This window comes from Ambystoma mexicanum, chromosome 7p (genome assembly GCF_040938575.1).
Source record: "Ambystoma mexicanum isolate Mex_15411 chromosome 7p, UKY_AmexF1_1, whole genome shotgun sequence".
NCBI classification, from domain to species: Eukaryota; Metazoa; Chordata; class Amphibia; order Caudata; family Ambystomatidae; genus Ambystoma; species Ambystoma mexicanum.
Genome location: NC_090939.1, coordinates 609325439 through 609339540, shown reverse-complemented (window position 1 = coordinate 609339540; position 14102 = coordinate 609325439). Strand labels below are relative to the sequence as shown.

General features: G+C 44.6%; 1 protein-coding gene across 1 annotated transcript; it reads right to left on the bottom strand.

Annotated features, from left to right (window-relative positions):
- Positions 1 to 606: 606 nt before the first annotated feature.
- Positions 607 to 1578, bottom strand: LOC138525963 (taste receptor type 2 member 9-like). Its single transcript, XM_069636264.1, has one exon. The coding sequence runs from the start codon at positions 1576 to 1578 to the stop codon at positions 607 to 609; it is 972 nt and encodes a 323-aa protein (XP_069492365.1).
- Between the last annotated feature and the right edge of the window lie 12524 nt (positions 1579 to 14102).

The following is a 14102-nucleotide window of genomic DNA, read 5'->3' as shown; positions in this document are numbered from 1 at the left end:
AACTCACAGTTGCATTGTTGTATTTGGGGTCTTCCTTTTATGATATGTTTTGTAAAGGTGTTATCATACTGTTTTTTGGCTTTAATTGCTTTTATAGGTTTTTAAAAATATATATTACAAGGTTGAGGAAAGTGGGAGACCTCGTTACAGGCCAGCCAACCTCTTTACTGCCTTAACTGTAACCCTATCTCCACCTGCATTGCTCACACCACTCTCTCGCTGGCAACGGGATCCCCAGAAACATTGTTCCTATTTCCAGCCACGTGGCATACATTTCAGAAAGAACGGCGGTAGGAGGGAAAAAGGGTCACGAGAGAAGAGGTGGCAAGAATGAGGAGAGGATGGAAGATTTAATGGGAAACAACACCTCCCTTTATTCCTAGCCAGAATGGTCAAAGGTGGGGAGTTATGAGAGTCATAGTCCAAACTCCTGGAGAGTGGTTGCCGACCTGCTCTCCAACTAAGCATGGTCTAGGTACAGCCATATGTTGAGCCCACAGTATCCCAGCTTGCAGAAGAATGGCTTGGGTAAATCCGATTTTTTACAGTAGCTTGTTGCTCAGGCTGTTTTGGCAGAATTGTGAAGGTCGCTTAACCTGCGGATGTCTACTGGGTGAGATCCGCTGATAGGTGGCTGGAATTCCCTTGCTTCGCCTTACACTTCACACAGCACAGGATCCCAACTGTGACCCCTTTGAGCTTTGAGTTGGTGAGGATCAGGATGAAACAGTGGGCCACAGGGTAAACCGCTTCCACGATGGGGCAGATCCATGCGCTGTACCGGTTCTTGCTGTTGTCGAGCTTGTACATAAGTATGATGAAATAGACAAGGACGATGAAGGTGAAGGCCAGCACGCTCGTTACCGCCCGGAAATGTACCTCCCGGTGCGAACTCCCTAAACCGACCTCTTCGCTGTTCCCCATCTGCCAAGCGTGCCTACCTAGGGATGCCACCAGGAGGCCAGCAGAGATGAAAAAGATGAGGAAAGGTAGACTGTACCCCAAGGTATAGACATAGATCATTTCCTGGTCATAAGAGCCCACCTCATAGAACTCTCCATCATGCGGTAGGTCGGGCCGGCTGATACAGGTATCATCAGTCATGTTCAAATAGCACGGATGATAGAAACACCACGGGACTGGCAGACTCCATGGCAGGGAGGCTGGCACAGACCCTGCAAGCAGATAGGGCATCAGCTTGGGGATCCTGATCTTGAGCCACCGAAAGATGGGGTGGTTGAAGGTGGCAATCTTCACGCAATAGAACACATAAAGCCAGGCATTCAGCCAGAAACTGATGTAGCCAAGTGACAGCTCTGCAGCCAGACGAATTTTGGCCGCAAGTTCATAAGCATCAGGCCGAAGGTCACCCAGCCAGGGGGCATGTCCCACCAAGATGGTTGTTAGGAAGCAAAACTGGGTCACGCCCAGGCATGTTAAAATGATGTCGCAGGTGCTCAGCCTGCGCCTTTTCGTCCAGTCCAGGAGGTTGACACCCACTATGAATGCATGCCCAGCAATCCCAATCGCGCACTCGACTTTCTGCAACAGAGCGCTGATCATGAATTCCTGCTCCATCGAGAATTCCAGAGGATTTTCCCAGCGGTGGCCACGGGAGCAGAGCGCCGCCGAATTAGCAGGGATCTGAAATTGACACAATGGGTTCTTCCCTTTCTTTTATGGCCTGGGCCAGGCGTTGAGCAAAGACACATTTGGATATATTTACAATGGAAACGAGCAGCTTCCCAGGCATTCAAATGTCAGGAGCTTGTTGACACTGGCGGCCTGCTCTCACAGATGGGATGGGGTCTCTGCTGTGATGGATGGATGCTTGGATGAGCACACATGCAAAGCCCCGGCTCCCAAAAGCAACAACGGCATGACACCCCAGCCGACATATGCCCATTCTTGAAATAAGAACATATAATATTTCCTTTTTTTAATGGTTTCTTTCTATCCTGAGCAGGGGTGGGAAAAATGTATGCTCACGTCGAACCCATTCCTATTCTTTATTCATCAGTGTATTAAAAAGGCCATAAAAAGCGCAGTGCAAAGTGAGTCACTTGAAGTTGTGTTATTTGCTGCTGCAGTTTACAGCAGTGGTCTTCAGACTGGGTAGGGAGGAGCGGGCCCTGAAACAATACTTGTACTGAGGGGGGGAGGGCGTGCTCGATATGACCAAGTTTCAATACCGCTGGCCTGGTTTACAGAAAGCCTGCAAGAGCACAATAAAATTAAAAAAGAATTTGAATAACTCTCTTTTTAATATTCTTTCATGCTTTACATTTTGTACTCACTGTACATTTATTTTTATGGCGTAGCGAGCGCTCTCTGAAGCTGTGAGGGCTTTGATCAAATTTTATATAAAGCTCTAGAACCAATAAATACATTTCCAAAAATGTCGGGTGGGTCAGAGGCAATGCTGCACCGCCCAATACCTCGTCGTGGTGTGTAAGTAAAGCTTTCCTATAGACCATAATGTCTTGGGCTAGACTGTGCAAGCTGCAGAAACACTTGTGGCAAGGGGGATCTGCTCGACGTGGACTTGCCTTCTTGCCTAGGCAAACCCCCATGCAGTACACGGGCATTGCAATACACCTTGCAAGGTAATTAAGGCTATGGTTGTTTAGCATATCTGTATAGCCATGTCAGTTCTTCAAGTCCAAGTAGTCCAAGAGATTGCCCAATGCTTGCAAGTGGCCCTCATGGGTGAGCCAGGCTTTCCTCTGTACTGCGTGGCGCAATCAATCACAGACAATGCAGAGTATGTGTGAAAAAGGCTGCTTTAGTGTGGTAGCTCTATGTTCACAAATATTGCTAATCTGGCTTTCTGCCTGACAGGATGCCCCCAGGGACGTCATTTGGGGGTTGCCAGGGGTCGCAACTGCGACCCCTGTGGCCTCCCGTGCTACCCCTAAACAAATATTTTAATTGGAAGCTCCTGGGCTCTGACCAGCGACATGTGGCTCTTTGTTTCTAGAATGCCTGGCTGTCTTGTTCAGGCCTCTTAAAATAAAACAGGAGGTTCCACAAGTTTAACACTTTGAGCAATGACCCTAAATAAGAAAGAATAGAACTTTTAGCACCAATGGATGCATCGTTATATGAGATATTGAGTAAAGCTATGGGTATGCTCCCGAGGTGGAACAGAGTCAATTTCCTGTCTGAACTCCACAGATATGGCAACTCTATTTTGGAAGACCTAAATGTGGATACAGAGTTCCTTGCTAATAACCCTGATTAGGTTAAAAATCGGTTGTACGATCTAGATTGGGTCAAGACAGTTGACAAATGCCATAGTTATCCATCGATGAATCATCTGAGCCATGAATATAAAAAACTGGATCAGTTCTGCCTTATCTCATTCTGTTTCCCTGTTCTATGCGTAGAGCAGTGTTCTTATGCTTTCCATGGAACCTGCTCCCTACGCGCAAGATCCTACATAGGAGAGGGCAAAATTAAATGGAAGATCAGTTTAGCAGATTTTGTAAAATCATTGAGAATAAAGAAACGTGTAGACATTTACTTATAGAGTACCCTGCATTGAACATTTTGCGCATGGGCTACCTAGGAAAGTTGCTCCTCTCAGTAACCTGGATCAATACTGACTCTCTGTGGCAAAGATGTTTGCATTCTCCTAATGTGTCTGATGAGTTAGCGGTTGCATGTTATTTTTAAATCGATTGCTTTTAATTTTCAAAATTAATTGGATTGAAGTTTTGATCTTTTTATAATCATTTATAATCATTTATTTTTCTTTTAATATCATTGATTCTGCTGTATTTTTGTTTTGTTTCTATATTGCATGAACATATTCTTAATAGTTGTAAAGTTTTATTTTGTAAACCATAAGCAATCTAAAAAAAATAATAGGAATAACTAATAGTCTTTCTCGAATTCTATAAAAATAATTGCTAAACTCATAAAAGTTTAATTTTAGGCACATTTCAGGGGGTGAGTCACTGATTTAGTCTGTTCTCAAACACCTCAAATTCACAATGCAGAAAGAAACTATATGTATTTTGCTTTTGGCAAGTTGTAGTTATAGCATGTTTTTTCTTCCGTTTTCTCTGTTACGATCATCACAAGACATCCCATCTTGGTGTCCTCGGTCACCTGACAAAATCCTTGTCCCTAAAAGCTTGTGTACAGTGTAGAAATGTTTGACAGTGACCCTTGATTTCATTGTGCCACAATTAATGCTTTGTTGTAATGTGTCTATATTTCCTATCTTCCTGGCATGCTGTTCAGGATGTTTGTTTGCATGTATGAGTTAACGAGTGCCCAGAATATGGGATGCCATGTGAGTGCGCTTCTTTCCCTGGGCTACTCTAAATTCTTTAATACAGAGTTATGAACCCTCCCAATGGTATGTATGTTGCCACCCTCTGAAGCCTGAAAAGTAAATCCACGCAGGCTTGACATGTGGCCAACTTTGCATCGGACCTGCAGATGAACTGGCCTCCTGTTAAATCTCAGTTAGCAGTTTATTGGTATCCATTACAGAGTGTAATTTGCTTTCTGAATTTGAGAACATTCAGACATGTAATTGCTCATTTTACTGTAGCCGGAAACATAGCTCAGTGGGTTGAGCGCTCACTGCTGCGATATGTGTGTGATCTGCAGGTTTGAATCTAGGCAAGGCCAACTCAGCCTTTCATCCTTCTGAGGTCTATAAATGAGTACCAACACAGGTTGGGTGATATTGTATGTATATTTGTTCTATATAAAGTGCTTAAGCATAAGTGCTATGTAATAACACATCATTATCATTTGGCCTTGGTGTCTGCTTGCATTCACAGTGATTTGGTAATATGGGCCTATAAACACTGATATTAATGACACATATGTTGAATCCTTCTTGTATGAAATGTATATCACATTACAGTGATATCGTAACCATATTTATTGTAGTGTACTTAGGAACAATGCTATGTGATGCCACTTCCTGTTTTGTCAAGGGGTGAAAGGTTATGTTCCATTGTTTCCTGTGATGTCACTTCGGGGTGGGGTCAAATGACATCACTTCCTGTGATGTCATCAGAGGTCAAGGGTCGTGTTATGTCACTTCCGCTACCCCAGGCATTTTGGTGAAATGACTTCCCTGCTGCCCCCATCTGTTTTGACGGGGCCCCTGAGGGACCCTCGAGTGTGGAAACAAGGCACAATCACCACACACGAACTGATACGCCAGACACGAGGTTGTATTCCCAAAATCTAGAGTTTATTGCAAAGCAAATAGTCTCAGTTGGCCAACTGGGTCCCACGTCCCGCGACGTGTGTTTCCAAACCTCGGGGGACGCAAGAGAGCGAGAATCATACAACAGTTACATATATACAAAACAAGCATCTTGTAATCAGTAGTTACACATCCAATACCGCCCCTAATACATTTCCTTTGAATTGGGCACAATGATTGACAATGGTGATGAGTATGACACCTTTGAAGATTCATTTAGCAACAGTTTGCAATTTTCGCGAGCCTACAGTCACAAGTCTTTGTTTAAAAGAACACAATGCTTCTGTTCTTGCAAGCAAGCTGCGTGCAGGGGAGAAACACATTCCAGGCCTTGCTATCTCCTAGTTTCTATTCGTGTACTGGGGGTCAACTTGCTCTCCAGGGCTCTACAGGGCTCAGGAAAGGGGGGGCCACAAAGAAGAGCATAATTCAAGTCATTTAATGTTCGTTTCTAGCATTTCTACTGTGTTTTCGAGACTAGCTGACACCTGTGGACTGATTAGGATGCCTTGCTGCTTACTTCCAAGGATATGCGAGGGAGGAGACCGGGCATTTCTGTCTGGGTTGCTACGTTATGTTTCAACATGCCTCTCGCGGCCTTGCATTATGCACTAGTAAAGCAGAATAATATTTCAGCAAAGTAGTTTAACAAAAGGCAAAAAGAAAACGTTAGAGAGAGAACAAAATGGCGATTTCAGTCACCTTAAAATGGCTGCACTTCAGTCAAGCTTATGGTTATATATTTCTGGTACTAAACACATGGGGTGGTTGGTCTTCGGCCAACATAGTACATGGCATTGTGATTGAGGGGTGTCTACTTTTCCTGGACCGACAGTTTCACCCAGCTCAACCGCCTCCTCTAAATTCTAAGTTCGAAGTTTCTTCATTGGAAACTCAATTTTGCCCTTTCTTATTTACAGGCCATTTCCTCCCATTTCTAAACAAGACTATCCAAAGGTGATGACTTTTGCTACTTTGTAGACCATCCCTTGTCCAGCCTGTCATTGCAAGTAATGCTAAACAAGCTCGCCACACCTTTCCCAAAGACCACTTAATGACAAATGATTGCCCCTCCATCTTCTTCCTAGTGCCCTTCCTCCCCAACATCTCAAGGTCTCTATTGCCTCGCAACAAATAGACTTCCAAAGAAGCTCCTTCTCTGAGGCCCCCGTCAGTCTGGTTCACTTCTATTACCCAGAGCTGTCCTGAGTGGCAGAAAAGGGGCATGCTTTCAATGGGGTGTGCAGGCATGCCAAAAAGCCAAGCCGAATGGAAAGATCTGGAGAAGGCTATGTTGCAGTCGCTTTTGTGAAAAGGCTATTTTGTGCATGGCAACGGGCAATCCCCTTGAGCTGCAGGGCTACAAGATGTAATGGCAAGAAGTTAGTTGGAGGATGAGAAGGGAGGGGTGGGGTTAGTGTCTGCTTGTATCTTTCATCTTGTATGTGGAGTTCTTGCCTTGAATTATTAGATTTAGGTCTGCTTCAAGAGAGGTGTGTCAGGGGAGAGACACTATCCTGTGAGTTCTTTAAGAATAGAAATCTTTGTCGGTCATGGCTTGATGTAAGGAGTCAAATTCTATGGATAAGCCGTTGTCTGCTTACCTCTCGTGGTGCGGGTGCAGGATCGGTAGGTTGTGTAGCTCTTATTTTTTTTTTTTTACATTTCTTTAAGTTGAACAACCATTTCTTGAGTTGTTTCCTAAATGTCTGGTGGTTCTCTTTCAAGCTGAGATATTTAGGTAGGGTGGTCCACAGTTTTGTGGTCAGTTGAGAGGATGAGGATCCTCCTTTCCGTTTCTTCTTGTAGTTCAGGACTCAGACTAGTGTGGCATTACTGGATCTCAGTGACCTGGGCGGCGCGTGGTGCTTGAACATCCTCCTGAATGATAGTGGGCTTTTACCATGACATGTCCGATGGGTGATGTAGTCAGTTTAATATATCCTTTTCTTGACGGAAAGCCAATGAAGCTTGCAGGTGGCTAGGGAGATGTGTTGCCTTGAGGAGTAATCCGGCAGCTGCATTTTGAACTCTTCATAGTTTTCACATGAGGTAATGTGGGAGTCTGAGGAACAGGTTGGTTGTGTAGTCCAGTCGTGTTAGCACTATAGATATGACAGCCATGGGTCTGTGGGTGAATGTTAGATAAGGTAAGAGGATTAAAAACTATGTGGGGTCGACCCGTATGTTAGGGGGCGTGTTTGCCCATAAATCTCCTCCAATGGCTGGCTGCAGAGCAGTACTAGGTGGTAGAACCCCAAATGCCACCAAGAAACAATGTTCAGTAAGAATAATTAGTACTGCACATCTGCGCACTGCCAGTTGGAACATCAGCCTGGCCGTCTTAATAAATCGTTGCATGATTAATCTGATGTTATAACTGTACCATATGTTATTTGGCAGTGTGCAGACGTGCAGTACTAATTATTCTTACTGTAGATAAGGTAAGATGGTGCATAGAATGCCCACGTGGAAAAAGCAGTTTCTGACAGCGGCTCTTACCTATGGTTCGAGTATGAGTGTGCCACGGCTTGTTCTGCACTGGAAGCTCCTCCTTTTCCAGTGTGTGAATGACGCATGTCGCATGTCGAATGTCGCATGTCGCATAATCCTTTAGCTTAACTTTTTCTCCAGAATGGGGATGATTGATGGTAGATCCTTTCATGACATAATTACAATCGCTGCAATTGAGGCACGGGAATGTCCCAATGCAGTTTGTGAATTTCTTCTTGCAAGGTGGTTTGGTGTTCACTAATTTGTCCTTTAGATTTTGACTACTTTGATACGCAAAAGTTGGGTGTTCTTTAAATAGATGCTTTATTCTTTGATTACAGGTTATCGTGTTCCAATGCTTTTTAATTATAGTTTTAATACGGCTGCTTTGTCGTGAATATTTAGATACGAAAACCAGTGGGGGTGTGGATTTCTTTTTCATTTGAGGTTTCAATAATTCTTTTCTGTCTTGTGCAGCTGTATGTAAAGTAGCTGCCTCAATTTCAGCCTCAGAGTAGCCTCTTTCCAGAAATTTGTCTCCCATGTCCTTTACAGCTTTTTCATAATCAGACGGGTCACTGACTATCCTTTTCACCCTTACCATTTGACTATAAAGGAGGTTTTTGATTAAACTTGGTTGATGAAAATGGAGTCTTTGCAAAAGGTTGTTGCGGTCAGTGCCTTTTCTGAATATGGCGGTTTGGTACTCATGGTCTGTAATCCTTATTTCAACGTCCAAAAAATGTATGATTTCTTTCGAGTGTTCATGTGTGAATTGTATTCTGGGATCTATGCTGTTCAAGTAATTGAAAAATGCTAGCAATTCAGTTTCAATGCTCGTCCAGATACCGAAAATATCATCAATGTATCTGATCCAAAACCCTATGTTGTTGTTCCAATTGATGTTTTTGAGCATAAACTCTAAGATTCATTCTAAACCTTCCATCCATCACCTCTTTGTTTTTGCTTTGTCACCCCGAGTGGGACGGGTATGCCCAGACATGGGTCCCATGCCCGCTGGGCCTAGAGACCCAAGCTGCTCCTCACTGATGAGGCCCAACAAGGCCGAAACATGTTTGGGGATGCTTATGGTCTTGTGCAGAAGGGATGTGACCTAGCAGTTAGGGCTGGACTGGCCCTTTTGGGGTGGGACCAAGCCTGATTTGCATATGGTCTTTCCCCTTCTGTAATGGCTTGGCAGGCGAAGAACAATGGTCTGGAGGGTGCCCAGAGCAATGCAGTGGTTAAGATTCATTGTAAACCTTCCAGCCATCACCTCTTTGTTTTTGCTTTGTCACCCCGAGTGGGACGGGTATGCCCAGACGTGGGGCCCGTGCCTGCTGGGCCTAGAGACCCAAGCTACTCCTCACTGATGAGGCCCAACAAGGCTGAAACATGTTTGGGGATGCTTGTGGTGTCGTGCAGAAGGGATGTGACCTAGCAGTTCGGCCTGGACTGCCCCTTTTGGGGTGGGACTAAGCCTGATTTGCATATGGTCTTTCCCCTTCTGTAATGGCTTGGCAGGTGAAGAACGATGGTCTGGAGGGTGCCCAGAGCAATGCCAGTGGTTAAGATTAATTCTAAACCTTCCAACCATCACCTCTTTGTGTTTTGCTTTGTCACCCCGAGTGGGACGAGTATGGCCAGACGTGTGGCCCGTGCCTGCTGGGCCTAGAGACCCAAGCTACTCCTCACTGATGAGGCCAAACAAGGCTGAAACATGTTTGGGGATGCTTGTGGTCTTTGCAGAAGGGATGTGACCTAGCAGTTCGGGCTGGACTTCCCCTTTTGGTGTGGGACCAAGCCTGATATGCATATGGTCTTTCCCCTTCTGTAATGGCTTGGCAGGCGAAGAACAATGGTCTGGAGGGTGCCCAGAGCAATGCCAGTGGTTAAGATTCATTCTAAACCTTCCAGCCATCACCTCTTTGTTTTTGCGTTGTTCTAACCTAACCATCTGCTTGTACCTGGCTGTCTTGTGTACCGCGATGTGCACTATGTGCTCCAATGGAAACCATCATCATCATCGCACTGCTAGGCTTTGCCTTGGCACATCATCAAAATCCCATCTGGCTTGTGCAGAATATTACTAACACGACCACCATCACTGGTACTAATACCTTCACTATCTCCCCCATCCACGATAGTACCTGTGAGAAAAGGTAATCTAACCAGTCTCTTTTCTGAATTCCAGCCTTTTTTGAGTGAGTACTGCAGCCTTGCATGTGGGTGCCGAGGGTGTGCAGAGACTCTATTATTTGTGTGAGAGACCCGTTTCCATCATCGTTTGGCGGTATGTTCATGCAACATGAATCCCTGATTTTTTTGTTCGGACGCCTCCGTCCATTGCTGTAAGCAAGTCCAACACATAGCGATTCTGTAATGTTATTAACTTGATCACTCACATCTCAGTCTTTATTGCGTTCAGTCCTTGTTCAGTGTCATTTGCCAACTGTATTACTTCCCAGCAAACTATTTGAAGCCACTTAGCGTTGGCAGCTGCTTGTATTCCTGGCACTAATAGCAATGCAAAAAAGGTCTCTTCTGTGTTATACAGTCTGTACCAGTCTGGTATTTCTTTGACCAGCTGTGATGAGTCTTGGGACAAATAATTAGATCTCTGCTTCCTGCGCAATATTTCTTTCTTCTTCTTATCTGGCAGTATACAAAATATGGGGGATAGCGGCAGGATCTTGATAGAGATATCTGCCACTGGTGCCCGCGTTTGGAAGAGCAACCCACGGGTCCCACTATGAAATGTTCTTCAGGGACCACAAGGAGAGCGGAGGGGAGTCAGATCAGCGAACAGGTGGCTCTCCATAGTGGCGGGAGGTGCAGAAACGCTTGCTGGCCATAGACCCAGTAATTGTCCTTCACTGCTGCTGTCCCTTTCTTGAGGTCTGAGGGGAATAATGTTTTGTTGCATTTGTTTTGGCCCTCACCAAGACGCTTCCTTCATTGTAGAGGTAATACCCAAAAAGACCGAATATAAAAGACCAAATGGGAGATTTGGTTGAATTTTGGCCGTACTAAAAATTTGTACGGCTGAAAAGTTCGACCAAATCCCCCAATCGATGGCAACATAGTGAACAAGGGTAGCAGGGGCCACGGGGGTGTCCCTGCAGCCTTGTTCACTATAATGTTAACAGGGGGGTGCAGGGGTGTCCGACACAGGCGTTTGCATAAAGAAAAAAAAAGAAAAGAAAAAAGGACCCTGCAGCACCTGTTTCCGATCATGGAAGTGAGTGGGAACAAGGGTCGCGGGTACACAGCGAGTCAGCAGCAAACAAGGAAGTGTGCTGCTGCAAGGTAAGTAAGGGGGTGTGTGGATGGGAGCAGCTAACTGGTTTTGGGATGTTTTACTCTAATGGAAACAAACATATTTTTGGGCAAAACTGCAACAGTCTTTTCCGTCATGGTTTTTCCCATTATGGGAAAACAACCCAAAATCATTGTAGAAACACAATTGATATTCTTCTTGCTTCTGCACCTTCGCTGGCTTTTCCATCGCTTCAATGCACGTGAACTTTGACACATGCTTACTCCAATAATCATGTGGCCTGATCAACAAATTGTTGTGTAATATTCGACCGTTTTTGACACATGAAAAATGCAGCAATTCTTGCCACCGCCCACATTAATTCCCACCTAGACTACTGCAACAGTCTCCTGAGTAGCTGTTCGCAGTCTAACATGCCATCTCAGGTCTGTCAAGACAAGTTCATATTGCTGCATCCAGACAGGGCCTTCATTGGCTGCCCATGAAGCTTAGAATAACTCATAAAATCCTCACGTCGGCTCATAAATGTCTTCTTAATCTTGCTCATAAATATCTTGTGGATCGTCCCCTGCCCTATGCTCCATTTTATACTCTCAGGTCACAGAACCAACTCAGAATTGCACAGCCCAGATTTAAACTGGCTAAGGCTGGTAGGTGCAGCTTTAATGTTCAGAGCCCAATTGCCTAGAACTTACTCCCATAGCCTTAGAGCTATCCCGACAACAGTGGAGTTAAAAAAAAGGTTGAAGACATATCTCTTCAACCTACCCCCTGATTAATCGGTCCTGCTCCCTCCTTTCTTGTTCATCGCTTTCTGCATCTCTTGCTCTCCTTGAATTGCCTCTGTTTTGTTTGTTTGTTGTGTGTGCGCGCTCTGAGGCCTGCGGGCTTGTGGCACAGTTTATACAAATTCTAAATAAATAAATAATAAATAAATACTCTTGGCACACACCGTTCACCCTCTAAATAACTTCTTCTCCAAATCCCATGAGGCCTCCTGCCATGCAGCTCATTGTAGTCTCTTGCCATCTGTTTGCCACAAACTTAACACCTTAAAAATTCATGAATGGCCTTTGTTTACGCTGTGGGCTTCTGGGGTTATGGGCACACTGCTGTTCATCTGTATCCATCATAATGCGTTGTATGCTACGTGCCTGGAAAGTGCTTCGCAGTCTGCATAACGTGAGATGGACCAAACATTGAGCCTCCATAAGCAGCACCTCTTGAAGCATCAATACTTTAGGGGCCCCTGATGCGTGTGGTATCATGAAACAAATGTAACAGCTCCCATTTACCCTCCTTTTCACCACTGAGCTCATGTCTGCGTACCAGTTGTTACTCAATTCTGGGTGGTGCACATCTTCTATCATATCCAGACCTAATCCTCTATACTCATCATATTTGTTTCTCTTCACTTGCCCTTTAAAGCGTTTGAATGCAGTTAAATTTGCAATTATATTAGGAAACATATTTGGGAATAATAGCGACATGGCAAGTTTAGTCAAATGTCCCATTTCTTCCTGAGTCGCATTCATATTAATAGCAGTTGTGTTGTTCTTCCCAGTTCCCCCATTTAGTGATGAAATATTAGCATTCGCCTGCCCCCCCTTTTATATGCCCTCCCCATTTACAACTACACCCCAACTATATATCTAATTCAAACATGGATAAGCTAAAGAGTCCAATGGCATAATGCATTACACAGATATAGGTAGTAGAACACGTGGTTACTGTAGCGTGCTCAGGAGATTGAGGGTGTGAACGAGCTCCGAAAATATTTTATGCATTTGCATTTTCATCATGGGAGGAAAGAGAAGTGCAAATAGTTTGTAGCATCGGTAGGATTTATAGAGGTATACAGGTTGCAAAAAAATACATAAAAAATAGAACCATAAAAATATGTTCATCATAAGTTATATACATTTACACAGATATTTGTTGGATTGACATATCAGTTTTCCATCGTAGTTCCAACACCTCTATTGTCGTATTTTCATGTGCAGGGTGTGTAGCATGTGAGGCCCTCTGAACATCAGAACAGTGTATCCAACACCACAGCACCTGAACCTTTATCGCAAAGGGAGTGGCATAGACAGCAGTGAAAGGGCTGTTGTACCTAGGCTCACTCCATCTGCGGACAACATTTTTAATGAAAATGTTATCTCCTTGGAACAGCTGGAGAGGAGGGTGACGTCACTGGATCAGATGCAACAGTGCTTGTATCTTCAGACCACTGTGTATCTGTTGAGAGATACATTTTATTGCTCTTGTAAAAGCAGAAAGATAATCTCTGAACTCATCCCCTAGAAAGGACGCAGCCCTGTGAGCATCCAACGTTTTTCTAATGGGAGATAGGGGTGTGTGTATTTGTTGTCCTGTTACCACCTCCTGGGGCGATAAATGATGATCCTTACAGAGCTGCGTGCGCATGCTGAACAACGCCAGGGGCAAACAGTGCACCCAGTTCTTCTTTAACGTGGTGCACATCTTGGAAAGCGTACTTTTCAACAGACCATTGATCCGTTCTATAACTCCATTGGCCTGGTGTGGTAAATTGTGCACACCCGAAGCCTAATGCCCAGTAATGCTGTTATTTCCTTGAACAGTTCATTGAAGAAGTGCATGCAATTGGCAGACTGAAATACATGACAAACTCCACAGCAAGGAAACAACTCTCTCACCAAAAACCTGACAGCATACTTAGCGTCTGGATGTGCACAAGGACCTACCTCCACCCATCGGGAGAAGGGACACACAAGCACAATCATGTACCTACATCCATTACATCTTCCCCCATGTCGGCATAATCAATATGCAGCTCACCGAATGGTTCACTTGTGCGAGGCGTGTACCTCGGATTGTTTTTAGGGTTTGGCCAGTACTGTAAGTTTGGCATGTAGTGCAATTGATTACCATTCTGGTCAGTGCTTCTTGCAGATTGGGGACAAACCAGACCTCCTGTATATCTGCAGCAATAAGTTTTTTTGAGATGTGAGATGGATGGTGCAACTGGTCAAAAGCGGCCAGCAGTAGCTCATGTGGCATGATGGCTTTGCATGTTGTTTCCTGCCACTATAATAAGTCTGTGGG

What these genes read in the sequence shown, in the direction of transcription:
- LOC138525963 (XM_069636264.1), bottom strand. Translation starts at nt 1,578, where the DNA reads ATGGAGCAGGAATTCATGATCAGCGCTCTGTTGCAGAAAGTCGAGTGC.